This window comes from Schistocerca nitens, chromosome 2, assembly GCF_023898315.1.
Source record: "Schistocerca nitens isolate TAMUIC-IGC-003100 chromosome 2, iqSchNite1.1, whole genome shotgun sequence".
In the NCBI taxonomy this organism is placed as follows: domain Eukaryota; kingdom Metazoa; phylum Arthropoda; class Insecta; order Orthoptera; family Acrididae; genus Schistocerca; species Schistocerca nitens.
Genome location: NC_064615.1, coordinates 519,459,193 through 519,484,108, shown reverse-complemented (window position 1 = coordinate 519,484,108; position 24,916 = coordinate 519,459,193). Strand labels below are relative to the sequence as shown.

Below are 24,916 nucleotides of genomic sequence, written 5' to 3'. Positions count from 1 at the left end.
GTGTGTGTGTGTGTATGTATACCCGTCCTTTTTTCCCCCAAGGTAAGTCTTTCCGCTCCCGGGATTGGAATGACTCATTACCCTCTCCCTTAGAACCCACATCCTTTCGTCTTTCCCTCTCCTTCCCTCTTTCCTGATGAGGCAACAGTTTGTTGCAAAAGCTTGAATTTTGTGTGTATGTTTGTGTTTGTTTGTGTGTCTATCGACCTGCCAGCGCTTTCGTTTGGTAAGTCACATCATCTTTGTTTTTAGATATATTTTTCTTACGTGGAATGTTTCCCTCTATATATATATCCAAAAACAAAGGTGATGTGACTTACCAAACGAAAGCGCTGGCAGGTCGATAGACACACAATCAAACACAAACATACACACAAAATTCAAGCTTTCGCAACAAACTGTTGCCTCATCAGGAAAGAGGGAAGGAGAGGGAAAGACGAAAGGATGTGGGTTTTAAGGGAGAGGGTAAGGAGTCATTCCAATCCCGGGAGCGGAAAGACTTACCTTAGGGGGAAAAAAGGACAGGTATACACTCGCACACACACCCATATCCAACCGCACATACACAGACACAAGCAGACATTTGTAAAGGCAAAGAGTTTCGGCAGAGATGTCAGTTGAGGCAGAAGTACAGAGGCAAAGATGTTGTTGAAAGACAGGTGAGGTATGAGCGGCGGCAACTTGAAATTAGCGGAGGTTGAGGCCTGGCGGATAACGAGAAGAGAGGATATACTGAAGGGCAAGTTCCCATCTCCGGAGTTCTGACAGGTTGGTGTTAGTGGGAAGTATCCAGATAACCCGGACAGTGTAACACTGTGCCATGTGCTGGCCGTGCACCAAGGCATGTTTAGCCACAGGGTGATCCTCATTACCAACAAACACTGTCTGCCTGTGTCCATTCATGTGAAGAGTGTCTTTCCGCCGTCCACCTATCCTTCGTAATCTCTTAGTTCATCCCTATGAAATCCCCAAACCACCTTCCCTACCCTCTGGCTCCTACCCTTGTAACCGCTCCCGGTGTAAAATCTGTCCCATGCACCCTCCCACCACCACCTACTCCATTCCTGTAACCCGGAAGGTGTACACAATCAAAGGCAGAGCCACGTGTGAAAGCACCCACGTGATTTACCAACTGACCTGCATACACTGTGAAGCTTTCTATGTGGGAATGACCAGCAACAAACTGTCCTCTCATTGCACACAGACCTAGTCTCTCCCATCTACTCAACCTCCCACTTCCAGCTCCACTCCCCCCAAAACCTCAAAATTCCAATCAACACAATCTGGAACCACAACACCCTAATTCAGTAGTTAACCTTTCCTCCAAACCTCTCTCCCAATCCGAAACCTCTGTCCTATCCAAAGGCCTCACCTTCAGCCCCACTCCCAGATTCAACCAAACAGCCCTTGTCAAAGATTTACTGTCCTACACCCGTACTCTCTGCTGGAAATATCACTTTGCCACGAAGAAAAATGATCCTAATCCTACTCCTAATGATCCAACTCCCCAAGACACTATCCAAATTGAACCCTGCGTGGAACAGTTCCGTCCTCCGTCACAGCGGGACCCACCTCCTCTTCCTCAAAATCACCCCCTCCAAACCTTCCAGGAATTTCTGACTTCCAGCCTTGCCTCTCAATCCTTCTTAAAAAACCTTAATCCTACTCCCAACATCACCACTGCTGAAGCCCAGGCTATCCGTGATCTGAAGGCTGATCGATCCATCGTCATTCTTCCGGCGGACAAGTGTTCCACGACCGTGGTACTTGATTGTCGGTAGTATGTGGCTGAGGGACTGCGTCAGCTTTCAGACAACACCACATACAAAGTTTGCCAAGGTAATCCCATTCCTAATGTCTAGGCGGAGCTTCAAGGAATCCTCAGAACCTTAGGCCCCCTACAAAACCTTTCACCTGACTCCATCAACCTCCTGACCCCACTGACACCCCGCACCCCTACCTTCTACCTTCTTCCGAAAATTCACAAACCCAATCATCCTGGCCGTCCCATTGTAGCTGGTTACCAAGCCCCCACAGAACGTATCTCTGCCTACGTAGATCAACACCTTCAACCCATTACATGCAGTCTCCCATCCTTCATCAAAGACACCAACCACTTTCTCGAACGCCTGGAATCCTTACCCAATCTGTTACCCCTGGAAACCATCCTTGTAACCATTGATGCCACTTCCTTATACACAAATATTCCTCACATCCAGGGCGTCGCTGCGATGGAGCACTTACTTTCACGCCGATCCCCTGCCACCCTACCTAAAACCTCTTTCCTCATTACCTTAGTCAGCTTCATCCTGACCCACAACTTCTTCACATTTGAAGGCCAGACATACCAACAATTAAAGGGAACAGCCATGGGTACCAGGATGGCCCCCTCATATGCCAACCTATTCATGGGTCGCTTAGAGGAAGCCTTCTTGGTTACCCAGGCCTGCCAACCCAAAGTTTGGTACAGATTTATTGATGACATCTTCATGATCTGGACTCACAGTGAAGAAGACCTCAAGAATTTCCTCTCCAACCTCAACTCGTTTGGTTCCATCAGATTCAACTGGTCCTACTCCAAATCCCATGCCACTTTACTTGACGTTGTCCTCCATCTGTCCAATGGCCAGCTTCACACATCCGTCCGCATCAAACCCACCAACAAGCAACATAGGTCTTCGTGGCAAACGAATCTGCTCCAGTCTGGAATCCCTGAACCATTACACCAATAATCTGAAAACAGCTTTCGCATCCCGCAACTACTCTCCCGACCTGGTACAAAAGCAAATAACCAGAGCCACTTCCTCATCCCCTCAAACCCAGAACCTCCCACAGAAGAACCACAAAAGTGCCCCACTTGTGACAGGATACTTTCCGGGACTGGATCAGACTCTGAATGTGGCTCTCCATCAGGGATACGACTTCCTCAAATCCAGCCCTGAAATGAGATCCATCCTTCATGAAATCCTCCCCACTCCACCAAGAGTGTCTTTCCACCGTCCACCTAACCTTCGTAACCTCTTAGTTCATCCCTATGAAATCCCCAAACCACCTTCCGTACCCTCTGTCTCCTACCCTTGTAACCAGCCCCGGTGTAAAACCTGTCCCATGCACCCTCCCACCACCACCTACTCCAGTCCTGTAACCCGGAAGGTGTACACGATCAAAGGCAGAGCCACGTGTGAAAGCACCCACGTGATTTACCAACTGACCTGCCTACACTGTGAAGCTTTCTATGTGGGAATGACCAGCAACAAACTGTCCATTCGCACACAACATGCTTAGCTGTCATGCCATGTGTGTTCTTATTTTTTGTTGGAGGACCCACCTTATGATTGGCTCCTAGAAGTTTATGAGGTAGGTGTTGTTTCTCCTGAATTCTCATAGGGCATATAGGGCATATGATGTTGACATCAGGTTTCTTTGACACAGCTTTCATGTTGGACAAGAGTTCTTCCTCAGAATCAGGAGCTAAAACCATAGAGGTTTACTGGATCCACTCTCAGCCAGGAGATATGAACAAGAAATTGCTTAGAACAGCAAAAACACCTAGCACTATAAACATCCAATAAACAAAGAAAACTTTAGTTTTAAAGGTGCGTCACATTTTACATAAGAGTACAACAGCTGTTTCAAACCTCAGTAGTACAATGGCCAATGTAACTCAGTTACATTGTAGTCAAGAAATGTTTATTCATGTCTTCGATCCTATTCCACCTCTAGTTATTTACAAAACTGTTTGTTTGTCATATGCCCCTTGGCCCAATTAACTCAATTTATCTAAATTCTATTGTGTACCAGTACTCGTCTAAACTTCTAAGTACTGGCAAGTGTTAATAAGCCTCCCATCTAATGTTTGAAAAGCAATCCATTTATACAGTCTTTATATATATGTGTATGCAAAGTAGCAAATAGAACACTAACTGCATAAAAGGACAGATATGGAGCACACTGTTTGTCCTATGTTGTGGTATGCACATATAGAATGCCATTACTTTACCACAGGGTTTTTTGCACATGCAAAAAGTAGAGCAGTTGATTTCAAAAGCAATTTATTATTCTCATTCCACATATTTTCAACACCCATGCCATAGTTTTCATTTTGGCTAATTCAAAGTATTTCTTGGAAAAATAACAAAGAAACCTCACCTTTGTTTCTCACAGCCACATTCTCATCACGTACTCCCTCCAAACGGCACAAACAGCTGGGAAATGGCAGCACATCTCTAACGTGAATCATACACTTCAAAAGCAGTTTTGCATCACCCTGGTTCCCAGAACTCCTGAAGATAGATGTTGACTGTGGATATTGTATCACAGACACAGTCCCTTTGACTGTTCAGAAATATCACTAAACCTGCCCAAAGACGTAAACAACCATATATGAGCAGCACCTATTAGATGGAGGGTGTCCAACAGCCGATCAGTTCCAGTCATTCCACCAGGAAGGAGGTACACAGCTTGAGTTGTGTGTAGTTCAGCCATGCCTAGATGGTCAATGCCATGGTTCAATCGTATCTGTGTTGTTGCTTTGTGCCAGGAAGGGCTCTCAACAAGGGAAGTATCCAGGCGTCTTGGCATGAACCAAGGCGATGTTGTTTAGATGGAGATACAGTGAGACAGGAACTGTTGATGACATGCCTCGCCCAGGCCACACAAGGGCTACTACTGCAGTGGATGACTGCTACCTATGGATTATGGCTTGGAGGAACCCTGACAGCAATGCCACCATGTTGAATAATGCTTTTCGTGCAGCCACAGGTCATTGTGTTATGACTCACACTGTGCGCAATACGCTGCATGGTCCACAACTTCACTCCCGACATCCATGGCGAGGTCCATTGTTGCAACCACAACACCATGCAGTGTGGTGCAGATGGGCCCAATAACATGGACTGCTCAGGATTGGTATCATATTCTCTTCATCGATGAGTGTCACATATGCCTTCAACCAGACAATCATTGGAGACATGTTTGGAGGCAACCCAGTCAGGCTGAATCTTCATCAATGAGTGTCGCATATGCCTTCAACCAGACAATGGTTGGAGATGTGTTTGGAGGCAACCCAGTCAGGCTGAACACCTTAGACATACTGTCCAGCGAGTGCAGCTAGGTGGAGGTTCCTGCTATTTTGGGGTGGCATTATGTGGGGCCAACGTACGCCACTGGTGGTCATGGAAGGTGCTGTAACGGCTGTACGATATGTGAATGCCATCCTCCGACCAATAGAGCAACCACATTGGGAGCATATTGGCGAGGCATTCGTCTTCATGGATGACAATTTGTGCACTCATTGTGCACATCTTGTGAATGACTTCCTTCAGGATAATGATGTCGCTCAACTAGAGTGGCCAGCATGTTCTCCAGACATGAACCCTATCGAACATGCCTGGGATAGATCGAAAAGGGCCGTTTATGGATGATATGACCCACAAACCCCACTGAGGGATCTATTCCGAATCACTGTTGAGGAGTGGGACAATGTGGACCAACAATGCCTTGATGAACTTCTGGATAGTATGCCGCGGCAAATACAAGCATGCATCAATGCAAGAAGATGTGCTACTGGGTATTAGAGGTACTGGTGTGTACAGCACTCCCGAGGTACTGGTGTGAACAGCACTCTGGACAACCACCTGTACAGGTTCCAGAACTCTCGGAACCGAGTTGATGCAACACTTTTTTTGATATATGTATTAGTGGCCTATATCTGATCTAGCCTGCATGTAAGGAAAATACACTTACCAGCATCTGAATTATACAGCAGTTTGCCATATGCCCTGTGGATACACGTTATTTGTCCTTAAAGCAGTTGTGTCCATTGTCTTTTGCATCCCCATATCTTTAATCATTGCTGATTCATCCATCTCTTAGGGCCATTTTCCCATTCCAAGAACAAGAGGGTGCCCCCATCTTCTGTCTGCTCGACCACCCACTTTGATCAGTAAACTCTTCCGGGCTAAGTTGCCGTGGTTGATCTGTAGAACTTCTTCTCCCTGACGTTTCGTTCTCAGCTACGGAGAACATCTTCCGAGGTGAGTCGACTCACCTCGGAAGATGTTTTCCGTAGTTGAGAACGAAACGTCAGGGAGAAGAAGTTCTACAGATCGACCACGGCAACTTAGCCCGGAAGAGTTTACTGATAAAGACGCCGGCCGTGAAAGCCTACATGGAATGACACCCACTTTGAGGTAATTTTCAGAATAAGGGTGACTCATATTGGAAGTCTTTATGTGCCATTGCTGATGATTTTTATTCAGAATTTAAGCAGTGTCTGGGATCAAACATGGGACCCAGGAGGATTTGATTACTAGTCAAAGGCATTACCCCAAGACCACAGTTACTCATGGTCTTTTTTAGATATTTTTATGAGATCTGTGGAGTATGAGTAGTACTACTTCACAAGAAACAAAATATAATAATATTTGTCTCTGTTAATGAGCTACCAAACTCTTATAATGATCACTGGATTATTCTACCTCTCCAGCCAATAACTGACATAGCAGTTGAAGTATTGAGTACAATTAAGACATCTAATTGTTAGAGATTTGATGACAGCATTGTAATAAAGTTGCTCCGTTGAAGTTGGTTTTAAGTAATCATTTTTAGATTAGTAACTTCCATTCTTTAAATTTACATTTATTAAAGTAGACTGATTTGTAGTGCACCAGGATATAAAACATTACTGAAACAGGATCTTTGACAACTGACACTGATCCCAAAGTTGCATTGGTTGTCTTCTTTGGTATATTGTTCTTAACATTGATCTTTGACTTGATGGTGCAACAGTGTTTCTCAAATGTTAAGAAGTTGGTCTGGAATAATGTCCAAGTTATTATCGCAGGTCACTGTTCTGTTATCATTCTCAGTCTATCAGCTCCCTCAAGGGTTGCCTCAACTGAAGACAAAAACTGCAAACCTTCATTTGGTAGGGTTTTGTTTTAAGTCATTTTTCTATGTAGTGTTGATCCAGATCCAAGCTTTAGTACATTTTCTTTTTGTTCCACCTCCACACACACACACATATATATATATATATATATATATATATATATATATATATATATATATATATGTGTGTGTGTGTGTGTGTGTGTGTGTGTGTGTGTGTGTGTGTGTTTTGTCATATTATTTGCATTTGTTTAGTTATCACTGTGCTTAGTGTGGTTGTTAATGTTTGTGCTAAATGATGTAGAACTGACTACACTACCTTGCTGTAAACAGCAAGGTTAGATCAGAATGTTTCCTCTCCCATGAAATTCAGCATGGAACTTGTGACTACGAAGGCTTTCCCGGCGTAATAATTGATAAAATTCTTCTCGGGTATGCAGCCGGATCATGACGTCTTCAAGACACAATATTTCTGCGGTCCAACTGGCCGCCATCATCAGGTGAGAGCGGTGGTGCACAATCTCGCCGGAACTGACTTCCCAGCGCAAGTGGCAGCCCATATATAGGCCGCAGAAGGCCCACAACGCGTGCGCGAGAAGGTGCCGTAGCTGCCCTCTAGTGCAGTAAACATGCCGCACCGCCGGTGGTGGAAAGAGGCGAAATTGAGATATCGCTGTCAAAAATAAAAAAATTTAAAAAATTCTATTCCGACGATTGAGACGCAGACCGTTGTTTTTTAATGTCGGATAACACCGGGTCCCAAGTCTTACTTAAAAGATAACCCTTGTCTCTATTAATAAGATTGTCAGATAAACGAATCTCTATTGATTCTTTTAAAACACAGTCCCAATAGCGAGATGCAGGGGCAACCATTTGTGTCGCATCATATTGCATTCTGTGTCCCTGGGTGAGACAGTGCTCCGCCACTGTGGATTTCTCGGGTTGAAGCAGCCGTGTGTGCCGCTGATGCTCGACACATCGGTCCTGAATGGTCCGGATCGTCTGACCAATGTAAGCCTTCCCACAGTGGCAAGGGATCTTGTACACACCGGGCTTCCTCAAACCCAAGTCATCCTTAACAGAGCCAAGAAACGCTCTAAGCTTGGCCGGCGGACGAAAAATACTTTTGATGTGATATCTTTTTAGAATTCTTCCTATCTTCGAGGAAATGCTCCCAGCAAAAGGCAGAAAAGCCACCGATTTGCAGGTATCTTCTGGTGGTTCAGGCGATGGTCCAAACTGGAAAGCACGACGGATCTGTTTATCTGTATAGCCATTCTGCTTGAACACAACCTTAAGGTGGTCCAATTCTTGTGTCAAGCTTTCTCCATCTGAAATGGCATAAGCTCTTCTCGCCAACGTTCGCAGGACCCCTGTACGCTGGAACGATGGATGACAGCTAGAAGCATGCAGGTAACGGTCCGTGTGCGTAGGCTTTCGATAAACACTGTGTCCCAGTGTCCCATCATCCTTTCTGTACACCAGCACATCCAGAAACGGAAGCTTTCCATCACTTTCCACCTCCATGGTAAACTTGATGCTAGGATGCAGGGAATTAAAATGATCTAGGAGGCGGTCAAGAGCCTCTCTCCCATGATGCCACACCATAAACGTGTCGTCAACGTACCTCCAAAAACAGTTTGGTTTTAAGGACGCCGTCTTCAGCGCCATGTCCTCCAAATCTTCCATAAAAAGGTTGGCGTTTATTGGGGACAGTGGGCTCCCCATAGCCACACCGTCAGTCTGTTCAATATATTTGTCATTGAATAAAAAATACGTTGACGTCAGCACGTGGCGACAAAGCCTGGTTGTGTCCTCATCCAGTTTCTCACCAATTAATTGCAAGGATTCTTCCAGAGGAACCCGGGTAAAAAGCGACACGACATCAAAGCTCACAAGCAAATCACAGGGACTAAGAGACAAGGACTTCAATCTCTGAATAAACACCATAGAATTGGGAATGTGATGTTCGCATTTACCGACGTGAGGGCCAAGAACAGATGCTAAATACTTGGCTAGATTGTAGGTAGGAGCACCCAAGTTACTCACGATCGGACGAAGCGGGACCCCTTTCTTATGAATCTTGGGTAGGCCGTATAGTCTCGGTGGCACGGCAGCACCAGGACGAAGTTTTTTGAGAACGTCGTCAGGTAAAGAACTAGATCATTTTAATTCCCTGCATCCTAGCATCAAGTTTACCATGGAGATGGAAAGTGATGGAAAGCTTCCGTTTCTGGATGTGCTGGTGTACAGAAAGGATGATGGGACACTGGGACACAGTGTTTATCGAAAGCCTACGCACACGGACCGTTACCTGCATGCTTCTAGCTGTCATCCATCATTCCAGCGTACAGGGGTCCTGCGAACGTTGGCGAGAAGAGCTTATGGAGAAAGCTTGACACAAGAATTGGACCACCTTAAGGTTGTGTTCAAGCAGAATGGCTATACAGATAAACAGATCCGTCGTGCTTTCCAGTTTGGACCATCGCCTGAACCACCAGAAGATACCTGCAAATCGGTGGCTTTTCTGCCTTTTGCTGGGAGCATTTCCTCGAAGATAGGAAGAATTCTAAAAAGATATCACATCAAAAGTATTTTTCGTCCGCCGGCCAAGCTTAGAGCGTTTCTTGGCTCTGTTAAGGATGACTTGGGTTTGAGGAAGCCTGGTGTGTACAAGATCCCTTGCCACTGTGGGAAGGCTTACATTGGTCAGACGATCCGGACCATTCAGGACCGATGTGTCGAGCATCAGCGGCACACACGGCTGCTTCAACCCGAGAAATCCGCAGTGGCGGAGCACTGTCTCACCCAGGGACACAGAATGCAATATGATGCGACACAAATGGTTGCCCCTGCATCTCGCTATTGGGACTGTGTTTTAAAAGAATCAATAGAGATTCGTTTATCTGACAATCTTATTAATAGAGACAAGGGTTATCTTTTAAGTAAGACTTGGGACCCGGTGTTATCCGACATTAAAAAACAACGGTCTGCGTCTCAATCGTCGGAATAGAATTTTTTAAATTTCTTTTATTTTTGACAGCGATATCTCAATTTCGCCTCTTTCCACCACCGGCGGCGCGGCATGTTTACTGCACTAGAGGGCAGCTACGGCACCTTCTCGCGCACGCGTTGTGGGCCTTCTGCGGCCTATATATGGGCTGCCGCTTGCGCTGGGAAGTCAGTTCCTGCGAGATTGTGCACCAGCGCTCTCACCTGATGATGGCGGCCAGTTGGACCGCAGAAATATTGTGTCTTGAAGACGTCATGATCCGGCTGCATACCCGAGAAGAATTTTATCAGCATGGAACTTGTAACTTCAGAGAATATTTATCATGGCCTGCTTTAGTTTAAGATCCATGGTCATTTTATAGACCTTCATCAATTGTTTGTGATGGATGACATCGTCTGTAGCTTGGTTGATTGATAAATGTCACACAACAATCATTTTTTAATTCATCTGCAGTATGTTGAGATAACTGATGACCTGTGACATGACACATGTTTACAGTGAAAGCTGAGCTGCTGTAGCATTAGGATTGATTGAGTCACTCTTGTAAGTCAGTTTAATATCAGCCTCTCAAAAATTTTGCATAAGTGCCAAAGTAAAGAGACTGAGCAATAATTTTTAAGATCTTCAGGTTCTCTCCACATTTTAAAATAGCAATGACCACTTTCACTTTTTTCCAGTCACTAGGGATATCACAAGCTGCCAAGCAGTTGTTGAATGATTTTAGCAGCAACTATTTTTCTCATGTAAGTGTTAGATTTGTTCTACTGCAATATCGTCTATTGCCAGAGCTTTGAGTTTGTTAAACATCTTAACTGATTTGTCACCTCAACAGTGATAACTATTTCATGCAAAAGCTTAGTAAATTATCAGTTGTTTATCTTCCAAGTTGTATTTAATCTTCCAGTCAGACTTACAATTTTTTCACAAGTTGGGTCCTGTACGATTGTTGTATAAGTACCTTAGAACTGCTTTAAATTTGCTTCCGCTCATTTCAAGTTCCTGCATGGTATCGGTCGCTCTTTGGCATTTGGTTTCTGATTTTGAAGCTATTAATGGTTTTCTGGTTTTAACTGTTTCATCTCTTTGTGCCCCAGTTTCTGGAATTAGATTTTGAATATAGTTGGTTGTTCTCAGTGTTGGTATCAATAGGATGGAGCAGCTCTGTACTTCACAGATACAAGTATCAGGTGAGTGAGTTGGGAATATTTGTGAGTGCCGCCTGTAACAGTTTTTCAAATTTTCTACTAATAAGCTTTTTTGAAATTTATTGTCACTGGAAAAAAAGCTGTCCTTAGTTAAACAGCTGATGTAATGCTGTGCCTCATAAAGCTGGGATGATAATTGGGCAAGAGTGTATATTTCTTTGGCGCACTGTTGCGATATATGATGACTCAAGATGATCACATCAGTATTCAACACCACCACTGATATGCAATTGTACAGGGTTGTTTGCTATGGATCATAACTGCTTTACTTGAACCAACATAGAAAATGATTTTTTCTCCATTTTCATCATCCAGTAGTAGGCCCACAGACTGATGTGACTTAAAATAATCAATAACATAGGTTTTTTGTGTTTCATCATTCACTTGAAGTATTCATTTGTAATGGGGACCAAATGTGTATTGTGTGCAGACATATTGTGCGATGCAAAAACAGACATAATGTCTTATTGTATAACAGCAATCAGTGATTTTATAATGTTACTTAAACTCCATCTTGATTGCAATTTCTTTTTTTTTTTAATTATTCATATGACCGGTTTCGGTTCATTCAGAACCATCTTCAGATCTGATATTTCAGTTACAGGAGTAACACGTCCAAATCCAGCAACTTTCACATGCTACGTCACATATGTCACACTGTTAACCAGGAATTTCCACTAACTACCTCTGTAGTAGTACAAGAGAATTGAATCTTGCAACCTACAAAGGTAATGGGTCCTTGTAGTAACTCTTGTTGTCCAGTTTCATTTGGAGTTATTGAAAAGCTATCAACACTCTTGTACACTGGCATTCTGCTCCTTCTTCTGTAAATCCTCCTTCTGTACGGCATGGCTGTGTGTATCGTGCGGCTGCCTCGAGGGGAATGAGCATGCAGCTGCCTCAGTAGCGGATGTTGTCACTGATAAGAATGGGCGCGACAGGAAATAGTGCGCTGAAAATCCAACATGGCGACCGGAAAGGAGCAATTCCAGCGGACCGCTCTTAGTTAGAACTATAGCGCGGTCCTCCGAGCTCTAGCGGCAGCGAGGCGAACCTCGTTCAAGGTCACCCACCTTACGTAGCTGCTGCATGTAAATCTACACAGCCATGGCTGCATGCAGCAGCTACGTAAGGCGGGTGACCTTGAACGAGGTTCGCCTCGCTGCCGCTAGAGCTCGGAGGACCGCGCTATAGTTCTAACTAAGAGCGGTCCGCTGGAATTGCTCCTTTCCGGTCGCCATGTTGGATTTTCAGTGCGCTATTTCCTGTCGCGCCCATTCTTATCAGTGACAACATCCGCTACTGAGGCAGCTGCATGCTCATTCGACTCGAGGCAGCCGCATGATACACACATGTGAAAGTTGCTAGATTTGGACGGGTTACTCCTGTAACTGAAATATGAGATCTGAAGATGGTTCTGAATGAACTGAAACCAGTCATATGAATAATAAAAAAAAAATTGCAATCAAGACGGATTTTAAGTAACATTATATTGTGCGCTCACTTAATTCAGTGCTAATTGTCTCCTTATTGCCTTTGTTTTTAATTTCAAGAGAGATGACCTATAATCATCAGTTTTTGCAAAGACAGCACTCTTTATTGCTGATGTCTTGAATTCTTGTTGTTTAATTGTGGTGGTCTGTGTGTGTCTTGTATATGTATGTCGTCATGTTTGTGATCTGATGAAAGGGAGAGGACGGATACAATTCATATTAGTTTTGTGGTGAATGGTGGAATAGTTTTGAGAGTTCATGAAAGAAAGTTCTGTGTACACTTGCTACTAGTGCATACATATTACATAATCCACCTTTCTTCAAACTGATGCTGAATTTATATGTCTGTGTGGTGGGGCAGGTTTTGAGTTCAATTTGTGGATTTTTTTTTTTTTTTTTTTTTTTTTTTTTTTTTTTTTTTTTTTTTTTGTCTAGGATCCTTCCCCCCTCACCCCATGTGCTGGGTATGCTCATAAATTGCATGGTAACAGTATGTAGTGGATCAGAATCATTTTTTACCCTTTCACATCCCGTTAACAGATAGTCTGGGGGAAGAAAAATTATAGACACCCTTACACCTATGCATCAAATCCAGGATAAAGTGTGGAGAACTTCTGTGAATCTTGTCTGTTTCATCTCTTGATACAAATTGGTCTCAAATCCACAAACAATATTCAAGAATTGGCCAAACAAGAGTTTTGGAAGGGACCTCTTACATGGTTGAATTACAGTTCCTCATTTAAATAGTGCCACAGTACTTCAGTCAGTACCCTTATATTTAACTTTATTTAACTTCTAGTGGAAGATACCTAATCCATACATGTTACTGTTCATTTACCACAATATTAACTGGCTAGTGCATTTGTAAAATTCTTTAAGCATATATGACTATCATAGACAAAAATATGGATTGCAGAAGACATGAAACTGAATGGTGTTTTGTCTTGTCACATGGTGTAGCATCAGATAGCAGTCTTATTTGCAATAAGATCACACAATTGAAACAGATGGACTATCAGTTCTTTTTTCATTTTTAATTTGGAACTGGGTTTCGTGTAAGTGTAAGTGGCTTCTGGGACGGTTATAGTTTTGTAGTGTTGAATCTTACTATCTATTGTCAAGTGTTTCTTAATATAGTTTTACCAGGTTAGAAATCAAGCTTTCTTCATTTTGTTGATTTGATGTATTCATGTTTCTTTCTCACCAAGGGAAGCTTGATGAGTTCTCTGGGATATTTAAACTGTAGAACCAGGTAATCTTTTCAAAAAATTTTATGAAGACTTTACATTTACACAAGGGTTACATGGGCATTAATCTGAGTTTTCTTGAAGGATATTTCCAGTCCTGCTTTTAAGGATATTTTTTGGTTGCTAGTGACCTTGGGTTGAGGGGTTTACTCCAATTTTGATTTCAAATGGTCTCTCTCTCTCTCTCTGTCTGTGTGTGTGTGTGTGTGTGTGTGTGTGTGTGTGTGTGTGTGTGTGTGATGGAATAACTACAGTATTATGAAATATAGAGAATGTAGAGAAGATATTGAGTCACAGACAGGCACAACAAAAAGACTGCTATACATTCAATCTTTCAGACTAATGGCCTTAATGTGCGTGTGCATGTGAGTTGTGCTTGCATGAATTTATGTATGTTTTCTACTTTAAAAGAAGGCCTTTTAGCTTAATCTAGCCACAGCTCTGGCAAGAATATTATCAGTTGATAAGGCAGGGAAGTTTCATAATCATGTCATCTGAAAACCAAAATTTAACAACATATTTTGGTCAAGTTATAGAGAAGAAAATTCTTAATAGGGCTTTCTAGCCATATATGCCAGTTGTTTGAAATATTTATCATTTTTAGTTTTCTGTAGTATTTTGTAACCCATACGTAACTAAGTAGCTTTAAAGTATGCTTGGCAAAGTATAAATTTTCTGAATGAATTTCATAGTGTAAACAGTTTTGAATGAAGAGGAACCATGACATACAAATCACTTTCTTCAAATTATCAGTGACCTTTAGCAGTTCCAGAATTTGCTCCTTCCTTTTTACATTTTCTCTAGTCATTCATTTGGAACTGTGTTCTGGAGGTAATATTCTAAGTATCTAGTATTAAAAATTCAGCCTCTGGACAACTACAAGGCAAAGTCCTAATGATCACTAATTTATTCTCTCGAGGAATAGGGCTAGTAATGTTGTTGTTGTTGTTGTTGTTGTTGGAGATAAGGTGTTGCTGGCACCAATTATTTTCTTATTTATATTGTTACAAATGGTTCATTTAATATCAATTATTATTTTTCTCCGTGTATAAAGTGCTGATCATCCAACCTTATGTTGTGCTTTTGTTATATTTCCTTAATAGTCTTCTTTCTTGCAATTCCATTCCTCTGTTATCATCTTTTGTTATCCTTGTTCAGCTTTGCTTGTAAAAACATAGTAAGTAAAAACAATTCATACATCATGATCAAGCAGGGAACCAAAAACAAAGTGAGGAAGGTAAAAGGAAACTGAACAGGCTGAACTTAGATAAAGGCATACAGACATGCAACATTTAAGCAGACAACTATGAAAACATACTGATGGACCTCGGTAAATCAGTTTTAGATTTCCAGTGACAAGTTTCAACAACCCAAAAAAAATATCTTCAGAGTTAGTGAAAAAAAGTAGCAAGTGACAACCATGTTATTATGAATGGAGTTTTATAGTTAATTCCATAAATCCTCTCATATCACCACTGCTGAGCTTTTTCATTTCATTTTACTTATTAACTGTAATTTGTAAATCTTTTAAGGTTATAAATTCAGCCATAAAGTTTGATTGTTCACGTTTAAATAGTAGTTGTAACGAACATACTTAAATTTGCAGACAACATATCCAGTAATTCTATGTGCATCAATATCACAAACATCTTGAAACTGAAAGTAACCCTTATTCATACATTTTATTTTAACACTTTTTTTTCTTCTCAGGTACCCAGGCCAGGTACTGGTGACACAGTCATTCTGTCTCATAATCATGATCGCAAAAAAGAACATCAACAAGGAGCAGTAATATCCCACCTGCCCAAATTTTGTCATGAGTGTGGAGCTCAGTATCCTGTGAGCGTAGCAAAGTTTTGCTGTGAATGTGGTGTTCGAAGACTTTTAATATGAATCAATGCATTCAGTATTGTATTATGTAAGGTGCCTTAACCTTTGTGATGATTGTGCTGTAAAAGGCACTAATTAACCAAAATTGTGTGCTAGTCCTAATTGACTTACATGACTGGAATGTAATATGTACAATTCTAATATTTATAGCAGAATCTCCCTAATATGGTGGCAGTTACTTATTTGTAAGAATAATGATGTGAACCATTGTATGAGACCTTTGTAATTTTATTGTTCAAAATGTCTATTTATATGGTGTTACGCATAGATTTTTTCTGAGTTCAAAAGAAATTAAGTAGGTGGTCCCGTGGAAAATGATATATTTCATCAGTTCTTCTATATGCATGTGAGAAACATTAATTGATTTGCTACATATTAAAGTCATTACTATCTACCAGAAAATGAAATATTTATGTTATCATTGGGCATAACAGAAAGGAAGATACGCAAGGGACCATTCCAGAATAAAAAGACAGTTGAACACTGAGGGACCAGAGTTTTGAAAGGTGCTAACATATTTTTAGTGTCCGTTACTTATACATGTATATATGTATTGATAATACTCATATTTTTAGAAGTGTATTTGATATTCAGTCCATATAATTTCTATGTGAAATGTAATGCTTTAACAGATTTTGCTGTTATTTTAGTTTTGTATTAAATTTGTCTTGTGGGCCCTTTCAGTTTTCATCAGATTTATGGTATAAACCAGATTAATGTATCTATAATTTCAAATTTCTTTAGTTGAAGTTCTTTCAACAGGGCAAGACAATCAGCCATATTTTTTTTTATTTTTTTATTTTTTAACGAAAGTCAATTCTTCATTGAATAAGCAGAATCAAGGAAAATTCAAACTGAACTTCTAATTGACAGTCAGTTCATAATATAATCAACTGGAGAATGAAACAAGGGTAATTGTGCCCTTATGGAAGGAAGCGTACAAGCATACTCGTGATGAGATTTTTGGAAAATATTGAAAACTAAGTTGGATGTGTAGGAATTGGATCCCTGCTTCTCCATAATACATGTCATATTCCTTAAGTCCACTGCAGTATCTCTCTTCATGGATAGAGAAAGTGAGCCAACATAACTGATTGCCTAAAACTATTCAAGTGCTTCAGATATAGAAATGCGTTATGATAATAGTTGTTTGAAGCCACTTCATCAAATATGCAACTAACTGACTACTATTAGATAATTTAGTCACTTTGTAAATAATTTGACAAATTGTTTATAAAATTTGATTTTATAGGGCTAGCTTAAATTTTTTACTACTGCAATATATTTGACCAGAAATAATATTTTATCTCATTTAACTATGACTATCCATTAGCCAGTTCTCAAAAAGCAAAGTTTGTGTTGTGCTCAAGTGTATGTTACAAATTGTTATAACAATGTCACCATAGTTTTCTCATGACACTGTAACAAAACAGAAAGTAAGTTCCATTGATTATATAATATCTTATTTGTTATGGTCCTTGTTCTGGAACATTTGTGTTAAGAGTTCTTTTTGCCATCACATGTTCATTCCATTCAGCTCTGTTTCCTTACTATGATGATGAAGTCTTTTACTTTGCTCTTCTGGATGTGAAATGTAAATAGTGAAAATTTACACTTGTGTTTTACATCACTGTATCATTAATGATAATGCATCCACCATTTCACTGCTGTTTTATTTTTCTTGATACACTACTGCAGTTTCAGTTTTGTAACCAATTCCCATTGATTCATTACTGTTGTTATAAAAGTAATTACATTGCATGGCATAGTACATGTCAAGAATATAGGTTTCATTATTTGACCATAGAGAGATTGTAATTTTAATCCAATTTTTGTGGTATGTGAGAGTTTGAAGTGAAAATGTCATGTTGGTTGTCAACATTTTTACACAAGGACTGTGACTCCTAATAATAAGGAAGTCGTTGAATAATTTTCTTGTTTTTTGAATCTCATTTTTTGCTTGTAAAGCTTTTGTAAAAGATCTGAATGAGGTCTATGTCCTTCTTTCATTTATCGTTTTCTGAAATGTTTATTTATATATTTTATAAGCAACATGTTTTTGAAGATGGAAGCAGTAACTTTTTAAAAATCAAGAAGTTCTTATGAAAAATATTTGTAATGCTCGACACAAAATTTCTATGATATGACCAACTCTGCATAAAACAGCTCCTTCTCTCTGCCTTTTTTTTCCATTTGTCCACCTCAATAGCTGAGCAGTCAGCATGGCTGAATGCTGTGTGAAGCCTAGGTTTGACTTCCAGCAGGGTCGGAGATTTTGTTTGCTCGGGGCTGAGTGTTGTGTTGTCTTCATTATCATATCATCCTCACTGACATGCAAGTCACCAAAATGGTATCAACTAAAAAGCCTTGCACCAGGTGGCCAGTCTGCCTGACGTGAGGCCTCCCCATACAATATTTCATTTTTCTTCCGTTTGCATAGAAAGCAAAGTTTGTTTTTGTTTTCAGCAGTGTATGCTTATAATTTTGAAGTCGTCATATACAGACACTTTATGTAGCTCATACTGATATATTGCTTACACCCAGTTCTTGTTTTTGTGTTTTTTGAATGCGCTGCAGGAAGGGCTTCTTGATAGAGTCCACTGCATGGCAGTATTCACTTTGAGAATCTCTTTTAGTTAGTTAATAAAAAGTGTCTAATTTTTCTATCTCTTACTATGGCAATGAGAAACTGTTCTTCTTACACATTCACTGAAAATCCTTTCTTGGAGAATAAATCTCATAATTCCAAATCCAATGATCGGTATTAATTTTTGAGCTGTTCAGAGTTCCAGAATGACTTTTATACAGTTGATGAGCAGCACTACACCACTGTTTTAGGAAACATAATGTGCATTACTGCATCTTGGAGTTTACATCTCAACACTTCAACCTGTGTTCTGTAGCATCTCTGGGTACTTTACATAGCGTTATTATTTTCAGCCAGTCTCTTTTGTGTACAATGTATAGTAATTTATACTGATACTGTTACGTAATTTCTGTTTCAGGTGATTGTTGTTATTTGCTCATTACTTCTTCCTGCATTAGTTAGTTCATATTTAATAAATCTCCTTTAGCCAACCTGTAGATAGTGTTTGGGAATAATGCATAAATATTCTGTCCTTAAAAATAACAATGCTGTAGCCTTGCTACCTCACAAATAACAGTTGAGGAGAACGATTTTTAAATCAATAGAAGAGCATTAACTTGTTTATGTTATACTCATTGACCAAGGATCCATTCAACAAAACTAAGACAAATAGCCATACTTCTCTGTGTAATACTCAGAATGTGTTACTGGGGTACTAAATTTTATTGCTTTCATGTCTGTTATCAAATAAGTCAGCAAATTCTTTTGACAAAGTTAGAATTCATTTGAGATAATTTACTTGAGTTCACAGTACTTTTATGACACAAAATCTTGTTCATATCTGTAGATATAATTTGTTACCAAGTATGTTATGCTTTCAATATAATTACTGCAATGATGTTTATCTCCACAAGAAGAAAAAGTGTAAGCCAGTCATAGCCATGTGAAATCATCTGTTTTGTATTCACCATCAGTCTTACTGCTAGTTTTCACTTTCAAATCAACATTATCATCTTTTTTCTCTTAGAAAAAGAAAAACAGAACTGTAACTGCTTGTTCCTTAGATAGTATAACGCCATGCCAACAAACATAGAAGGATTCACAAGAATTGTCCACACTTTCATTTGCAAACATTGTAAAATTACTGCTAGAATGAAATAATCACAACAGACAAAACTGTAAGAACAGTTGTGAAAAATAGATTAGCTGGATATACATAAGAATTCCAGTATTATAGCGCAGTGGTTAGCACACTGGACTCGCATTCGGGAGGACGACGGTTCAATCCCGTCTCCGGCCATCCTGATTTAGGTTTTCCGTGATTTCCCTAAATCGTTTCAGGCAAATGCCGGGATGGTTCCTTTGAAAGGGCACGGCCGATTTCCTTCCCAATCCTTCCCTAACCCGAGCTTGCGCTCCGTCTCTAATGACCTCGTTGTCGACGGGACGTTAAACACTCACCACCACCACCATCCAGTATTATATACAGAGTTAGAAACAGAGATTAAAGCTTATTGGTCTATACTCCCAAAATGTTTACATCCTCTCAGTATATATTATCATATCTGTGGTAAATATTTCAGTCAAATTCATAATAATTTAAAATTAACAGTAACAAGGCAGAATAATGGTTTTGGATGCACTTAAAAGCCATGCACTTAATCATTGCAGTGTGCACTACATTTCAATGTGAGAAATTTCATTTAATAATTGCTGAGTCAAGTCATATTCCTCCTTGCACATAATACATGTTGCTCCAGTTTCAAAAATCTCTTGATCTTATTAGGTCCATATCAGTATTAAAAAAATTTGCGAAGGCCACTGCTGATATCTTAATAAGAGAAATGAATTCATATTCAGGACATTCATGACTACAGATATTTTTCTGTTTAAATTTTTCTTGTAACTTTCTAAGTATTGAATTTACAACTTTGTTTCCACCATTTTTTTCAAAGTTCAGGGGTCCATTATTAAAAACATACAAAAAAATTGTGATCCAAAGTTTTGGCCATCACTGGCCACTGCTGTGTCCCATGTTTTGGTCAGAATCAAATCTCGCAGCATAAGAAGTGTGTGTCTTTTGAGGAGATCCATGATTTGATTCAGTTTTGCACTTGTTCATACAACCAGAAGTGCCGTCGGCCAGGCCGTATGCCATTAATCACAAAAGGTGGTACTCAGAGGGAGCAGTGTCTGCAGAATGTGGCGGGTGAAGTAGGACTTCCTATCCCAACATTTCAAAGTATGTTCTGATGGGTTTTGTGACATAGTGTCAAGCACTATCATGCTGCAAAATCACCTTTTCATGTCTATTGCTGTATTGTGGCCATTTGTCTTACTGTGCTCAGCTCAAACACAGCAATTGCTTTTGATAACGATCTCCTGTGATTGTTTCTGTCCATTTCAGTAGCTTCAAAAACCTTCTCTCTTCCATGGCCATGTGGGTCTTTGGCACCAAAATCACCATTCTTGAAGGGTTGAAAGCATTCTCTGCATGTTCTTTCACTAATAGGTGCTTCACCATAGGTCTTACCCAGCATTTTATGAACTTCAGCCGCAGATTTCTTCATGTTAAAGCAGAAAATTAAAACTTCTCATGAATGACAAGGACTGTACTCATAAGTTGACATATTCAATTGAGAATACCTTTATGATGCAATCACCACTATTTTGATGATGTTATGTTTACAAATGTCTTAGTTTCTTGCATGGTGCTCAAGGCCTACCATCTGCACCACCACTTGGTGCTATTGCCATCTGTTACAAAATGGGGGAAGCAAAATTGTAGATTTAATACTATAAAGATGACTGCTTTAGGGAAAAAAGTAACTGTTCTGTTCCTGGAAGATACTTTCTGACCTTTATTATGGATGATGGCTTTGGCTTTTTAATGATTAGGCTTACATTTATTTTTACCTCACTTCCTCTGAATAAGAAAAGGGTATGTTCTCATAACTTGTGATTCTTCTTGTCAGCAGTGCACTCATTAAATCAATATTTTTTTTACTTAATGTAGAATGACTGGACAGGTGTGTAACATAGAGGCAGGAAAAAAATCATTCAATTCATACAGTGCTCCGTAGTTAGTTAGTTAGTTTTAGGGGATCAGTGTGCGGAGCACAGAAACACGTAACAGAAAACAGCATTCACACTGCCTTTCCAGCTCTAGCTCTTTTTCTAGCAAAAGTACACACATTCACACACAAGGACAGAATATCCTTCTCCAGCCCTATTACAATCCTACTCCCAATCCTGCACCCCATGGGTCATACCCTTGTAGTCGGTCCATGTGCAAGATTTGTCCCACAGAGCCACCCCTACTACCTCCTACCGCAGCCCAGTCATAGACATTTCCTACCCAATTAAAGGTAGTATCACATGTGCAAGCAGCCATGTTTAAATCAACTATGCTGCAGTTACTGTACAGCATTCTATGTGGGCATTACAAGTAACCAACTGTACACTATAATGAATGGCCGTCACCAGATTGTGGCAAACTGCAAACTTGACTATCCAGTTGCCAAGCATGCTACACACCACAACACAAATGACATCAACCACTGCTTCATTAGATGGGCCATTTGGATACTCCCTTCCAGCACAAGTTTCTGTGAACTATGCACCTTACCTTTTCCCTTCTCTCTCCTGTCCACACCACTCCTCCATCCAGATTGTGCACTGCCTTCTCTCACCTCTCTCCCCCCTTCCATATATTTATATTCTCTCTCTCTCTCTCTCTCTCTCTCTCTCTCACTCTCACTCCCTCCCTCCCCCATCCTCCCCCCTCACTTTACAACCCCTCTCACTTCTCTCTCCTCTCCCTTCTCCCTCTTCATCTTCACCTTTCTCTCTTTTTCCCATCTCCATATTTTTCCCTCCCTTTCCTTCCCTGTCTCTTTCCCACATCTCATTTTGCTCTACCCTCTGTGCGCTTCTCATCACATTGTATGGCCACGGGGTCATCTGTCCAAAGACCTGCATGTTTCTCACTACTCCCTCCTTGCATCCTTCTGTACCCTGTTCCCAACTCAGGCAACTGCTTTCAATAAACGAATATCAATAATCAGTCTTGCCGTGCCCATGGGAGTGTATGTTTGGGTGTCTATGCAGTAGTGTCCGCAGCTCGTGGTCGTGCAGTAGCTTTCTCGCTTCCCACGCCCGGGTTCGATTCCTGGCAGGGTCAGGGATTTTCTCTGCCTCGTGATGACTGGGTGTTGTGTGCTGTCCTTAGGTTAGTTAGGTTTAAGTAGTTCTAAGTTCTATGGGACTGATGACCATAGATGTTAAGTCCCATAGTGCTCAGAGCCATTTGAACCATTTTTGCAGTAGTGTGTGTGTGAATAACATTGTCAAAAGGTATTATCTTGTTATTTAATGCTTGTAAAATTTGATGAATGAACATTCAAATGGCATTCTCAGCTGAGCAACACTTCTGAAATAGAAACTGTTATTTACTGAGGATATTATGGGATGCTGTTCTAAAATACATCATCTCCTTGAAAATTTTGAAAAATAATGACAAGTAGTGAAACAGGTTGGTAGTAGTTGATACCCCTTCTTTTCACCTTACTTACCTTTAACAATGGCATATTTCAATCTCTCTGTAAAAATGCTCTTAGTTAGTGGTGCATCACATATTTCAGAGAAACAGCACTTATGTGGGAACAAGTCTTTAGTACTCTGTAAGAAAAACCATCAAATCAAGATGAGCCTTTATTTTTAGAGAATATATAATTTTCTTCATTTCAAAGAGCAAAGTTGGTGGGACATCCATACAATTGAATTTTTATGTGATCGGTTTTTCAACATATTTCTTTGAATCTTCTCTTGAACTGTTTGTCCCTATATTTTCTACTACATGTAAGAAATGATTATTAAACATACCAGCTACTGGTGACATCATTTATAGCCTTCCATTTGAATCAATAGCAGGGTTATCCTGTTCTGCAGCCCGTTAATCCTGTCACTTGTTTCACCACATTCGAAATAGATTTAACTCTGTTATCAGAATTACTGATGTTTGACATAATATGCAAATGTAAAGAATTTTTTATAATTTTTCTTAGTAATTTTGAGTAGTTTTTGTAAAGTGAAACTACTGGAGGGTCCCAACACATAAATTTCCTTTTTCCTTTCATAAGATACTTAAATCACTCTAGTGATCCATGGATTCTGAGATGTCATTTCTGATTAACTTATGCAGAAATCTATCTTCAAACGACCACAATAAGTTATGCAAAGTACAACATGGGAGTACCAAATTACCTCATTTACTTCTACAGAATTTACTCTCTGACCAAGAAGCCATGGTAAGACCCATATATGGAGCAACTAAAAGAGTCAAGATCCAGAAAGTAGTGTGGCAAGGCTGCATATTGTCACCATATTTATTCTTTGTGTATGCATAGCACAAAATGAGAAATGCGAGGTTAAATGAAGAAGAAACGAGAATAAAACAGTCCTCTTGCTGAAGATGAAAGAAGAAAGTGCAAAGGCTGGTCTAATGCTGAAGTCAAGAAAACAAAAATTATGGCAACTACACCTACCACTTCATGGCACGTACGAGGAGAGACAATGGAGGTAGTTTCTGTGTTCAGTTATCTCAGCTGCCAGATGGTAACTGATGGCTGATGGCTGATGGTAACTGCAGCCACAAAATTAAGAGGCACTTGTTGCTTTGCACAGAGGCAAAGTCCAGCCCTGACCATGCTTTAAGGAGTAGAGACATAACTTTAACAACAAAGATCCAAATAGTAAAAACTATGGTCTTTCCAGTTATGGTTTACGGATAAAAGACCTGAACCATAAGAAAGGCTGAACAGCATAGAATAGACACCATTGACATGTGATGTTGGAGGAAAATCCTTAGAGTTTCGTGGACCACAAAGACAACAAATAGGTCAGTATTACAAAAAATAAAATCAGACCACTCCTTGGAAGGCTTGATACTGAAAGAAAAACTGACTGACTTGCGCACATTATGAGAATATAAGATTCACTGAAAAAGACGTTAATGCTAAGGAAGATCAAAGACACAAGGAAAAGAGGGCACCAAAGGATGAGAACTAATGGATTCCAACCTGAAAAGTCTTTGAGAGAATGTACAGGTCAGAAGAAACTGGCATGTTCTAGTCCATGGGGTCACGGAGAGTCAGAATCAACTAAACAAATGGAGGGAGAGATCAGGTAAATTGAGAATCTGGCCCAAATTGTCCTGTTTGTACTCTCCCAGATTATTGATTGCCTTCTTGGAACCATTGTCATCTGAAGCAGTAGGATACGTTCAAAATACATGTTGGAGACAATAGTTGATACAGAAACTATAGGATAACCAGTAGGATGATATTTGACAATCGCTAGGACTGCTACTATGCAATTTAGCTAAGGTGCACACTTTATTCAGTATGTATATTATCAGTTACTGTCATAAGTACCATATGTAATTACTTTTTTTGTTTTGAGTTACAAACTGCATAAAACTGACCAGCATGCATTATTGTTATTCCATTTTTCATCCCTTGTAAATAAGATTTGTCTGTTCAAAAGACAATACTCCACTACTTTACAGTGTTGTGTGCTGTTGATGATTG

The 24,916-nt window shown here is 40.2% G+C and overlaps 1 protein-coding gene across 1 annotated transcript in view; it reads left to right on the top strand.

Annotated features, from left to right (window-relative positions):
* The window catches only part of LOC126236501 (uncharacterized), a 314,789-nt gene extending 298,380 nt beyond the window's left edge, over positions 1-16,409 (top strand). Inside the window, exon 10 of the mRNA XM_049945857.1 lies at positions 15,560-16,409. Within this exon, the coding sequence (XP_049801814.1) occupies positions 15,560-15,742 (183 nt within the window). The 3' untranslated portion in view covers positions 15,743-16,409. The remainder of the gene's footprint in view (positions 1-15,559) is intronic.
* The last annotated feature ends 8,507 nt before the right edge of the window (positions 16,410-24,916 follow it).